This window comes from Mustelus asterias, chromosome 16, assembly GCF_964213995.1.
Source record: "Mustelus asterias chromosome 16, sMusAst1.hap1.1, whole genome shotgun sequence".
In the NCBI taxonomy this organism is placed as follows: domain Eukaryota; kingdom Metazoa; phylum Chordata; class Chondrichthyes; order Carcharhiniformes; family Triakidae; genus Mustelus; species Mustelus asterias.
Window position 1 is genome coordinate 33,633,902 of NC_135816.1, and position 3,420 is coordinate 33,637,321.

At 45.6% G+C, this 3,420-nt stretch overlaps 1 protein-coding gene across 1 annotated transcript; it reads right to left on the reverse strand.

Moving 5' to 3' along the window:
• Positions 1-1,307: 1,307 nt before the first annotated feature.
• Positions 1,308-2,000, reverse strand: neurog1 (neurogenin 1). Its single transcript, XM_078231457.1, has one exon. It carries the CDS (start codon positions 1,998-2,000, stop codon positions 1,308-1,310), a length of 693 nt encoding a protein of 230 aa, XP_078087583.1.
• Positions 2,001-3,420: the final 1,420 nt, after the last annotated feature.

Here is a 3,420-nt window from a genome sequence, read left to right on the forward strand (position 1 = left end):
CTCTCTCGAAGACAACGCTACCACTTTCCCCTTGAGTATCCATTGTCAGTCAAGTGGTCTCTCGTGTGACAGACTGCTTCGGAGTTTGTGTAAATTCAGTTTAGATGACAGCTTTAAGTGGGCGTTCCTCTTGTTTATATTCCCGGTGGCTTCTGAAGCTCTGACCTAATCCACATTTCCCCATGACAACGTTGAAGCATTAAACGTTTCGAAACTGGGGGGGGGGGGGGGGGGGGAGTATTATCGTAACCGGTAGAATTGGGGTCCCATTTCTCCAATAGTTTGGTTAATTTCATATGTTTAGATTTCAGAGTTATTTTTGATTATGTTGCAGTTGCCTCACAAAATAATTCAGTCAACATTCTGCAACGCATGATTTACCAGTAAATAGACATCATGCGGCATTTATTGAATATTCGCCTTAAGATATTTTGCAAAACGAAGTAATTGCGCAGGTTTTATTCCGAAAATGCCCATTTTAATATTTCATTGGCAGAATGACTGAACTTCTCCCAAATTGAGTTAGTGCGTTAAACCCAGGAAGAATCAGGCAGCAAGTCAATTGTAAAAACGTTAAATTTTTTATTTACAAGAAGCGTATAAAGAACCAAAAAACGTTAAATTTGGGATGAATACATAATAGAATAAACTCTTTATATACAAAAAAAATACATCTTCATATGAATACTCCTCCTTGAATAAATAACACATGGGCATCGTGCCCAGATTGGTGTGAAACTCAGGTCCAATGGCCGAGGCTCTTAAAGAACAGCGCCGGAGGTCGGGATCCATAATGCATGAACCCCGCTCCTTGTCTCCTTTCTGTGTTCCTTTCATCCTATTGTCAGGGCGTTCAAACTAAATTTCCACGCTCATTTTTCTTCATTAGCACTTTACAAATTGTAAAGCTGACTTTTCACCTCGTCTGCAGAAACAAATCTCTCTCTCTCTTTTAACCCTAAATCGCATTAAATAGAGGCTGATGTCTATTCTGTGATGACGGACAAAGGAAGCTTTTGTGGAAGTCAGAAAAAAAGTGCACAGAGGGAGAAAAAAAAAGCTTAAGACGGGTTGAAAGAACTGACAACTCTTTAGAACGCTGCTAATCATTATCACTTGTAACCCCAGCATTTGAAAGAAACAGCAAATTGTCAAAATGTTCTTTTTGCGTTGGCTTTTCTATCTAAAAAAAACTACCAGTATATAAGAATATTCTACTGGCCATCATTGACTGATTTTTTTAAAAAAGTCGGTTCATGCAATTTTAAGGCATAGTTGTGACACAGTCATTTGTGGGGATTCCCCCCTCAGTGGTAGTCACTGAAACAGGACACTTCATTGAGAAAATCTTTCTGTATAGTGCGGAAGGAGAAGATGCTATCTGATGATCTTTTGTAAGCATAGTCTTCGGAGGTGGAGGGACTGGCTGGACTCGAAGTGCAAGTGGTTGCGGATGACGGGGAGGTAGTAGTCACCCAGGATCCCTCGTCGCTGCCCGGGCTGGGAGGACCGAGATTTTTCAGGTAGCCAGGCAGCATGACTTGCTTGCGCCCGCCGTCCACGCACTGGTCGGCCAGCCGGAGGGTTTCGGACAGAGCCCAGATGTAATTGTGGGCGAAGCGCAGCGTCTCGATCTTGGTGAGTTTGGCGTCGTCGGGGAAAGTTGGCAAGACGCCGCGGAGGTCATCCAGGGCCGAGTTCAGATTGTGCATCCTGTTCCTCTCCCGGTCATTGGCTTTGGTCCTCCGGCTTCTCTTCACCAGGTGGACGCCGCCGCTCTGAGACTTGGCTTTCGAGCGGCCTTTGGCTCGTCGCTTCTTGTCCCGGGGCTCGGCGGAACTGTCCAGATTGGAGCTGGGAGCCGGGCTGGACAGTGGCTCTGCGTGAGGGGTGCTGATTGACGAGGAGGGTGATGCAATTAGGAAACTTACACTGTCTTCTTCATCTGTCAGTGGCAAGGAGAGTTCGCTGTGTTCGTAGTCGGAATAGGTGCAATCCATGCTGCAGAGGGAGGGAGAGAGAGAGAGAGAGAGAAATAGGACATGAGCCATCAATGAATATCCTTATGGCTTAACTGAAATGTTTACAGTTATTTGGACTGGCATTACAACCAGCCAGTGATAGGTAAAGTTCTGCTAAAAACGCAGCACGGTGGAATATGCTCTAATACTTACATTGGGGACCGAATTAACAGGGAGAGAGGATGTGAAAGCCAATGGATTTTGTGCGGTTCCTCCTGTTGAAATGATTTCTTCCAAGGACACGCGACTGCAGTTGCTTTCTTCTGATCTTGGTGTAATAAGCTCGTGTGAGCAGCGAGTTTGGCACACGACTAAATAAACGGTTTATATACGCTCAGAGACAATAACCCCCATTGCCCAGAAAAAAAAGAATGAATTCATCAGGTCTGCCCCGTGCCACGCTCCCTCTGATTAACATAAGCTTTGTCTCTATATCCCCCCCACCCCCCCCCCCCCCCCACAACCCACCCACCCCCAGCACTGCCGGCGTCTCCGGGAGCGTGCCTTTAATTATTACACCGTCCCATTGACCAATACCAGCACCAAGTGGGATCTGTGGCACGCGAAATGCGCCAATGGGAGTCTGCGGCTGCCTCGCCGCCACGCGATCTATGGGCCCCTCCCCGGGTGAGGTTCATTAGTCCGGGACGGAGAGCCCTGATTAACCCCGCAGGTCAGGCACGCTCCTCCGGCTTACAACCTCCACCACACAGAGAGAGAGAGAGAGAGTCAGCAACATGGTACACTAGCGGGTCACAACTGAATGCTTCCCCCCTCCCCCCTCAAAAAGAGTGTCTATGTCAGAATGACACTCACCACTCTGTCCAAACATTTGTATTTGCTTCCGTGAAGTTTGCAGCATTTGTGAGAAAACTCGAAAGCTCATTCACTTTATACAGTCGCCTCAGATTTCAACCTGCCTCAGAATAAGCGTATCACGGTCTTACTGGAGCGAATGGCATTTTAAAATGTAGGTAACTTTGTGTTGCCTGCTTTCATCTTGGTAAAATAAACTGTCCATCTGCTTTTCTTAATATCTGAACTCCGCTCCTTGTTACATTACCTATAGTTTGTCAAACGTTCATCATATGTGTGTTTTGTCCAGATAAATGCAATCTGCATATCAATAGGCGCATGTTACACCAGATGTTTACGTAGATCCAAATCTTCTGAACATTTATATCGGAACAATTTGTGCTCTTTGTTTTTTCAAATGAGCTATTTTTTTCCAGCCTAAATCTATTTCCTAACACCTACCAACAGCTCGAGAAGGGCTTGGTCATCTTGTGCGATAGTCAATAATAGTTCAATAACTGCCCCAGTACTGAGAAAGGCATGCAAATAGCAACATGAATTCTAGGAATATTGGGGTGATTTGCCCCAATATCCTTGAAATACT

Bases quoted from the DNA above. Each gene is read 5' to 3' on its own strand.
- neurog1 (XM_078231457.1), bottom strand. From the start codon at position 2,000: ATGGATTGCACCTATTCCGACTACGAACACAGCGAACTCTCCTTGCCA.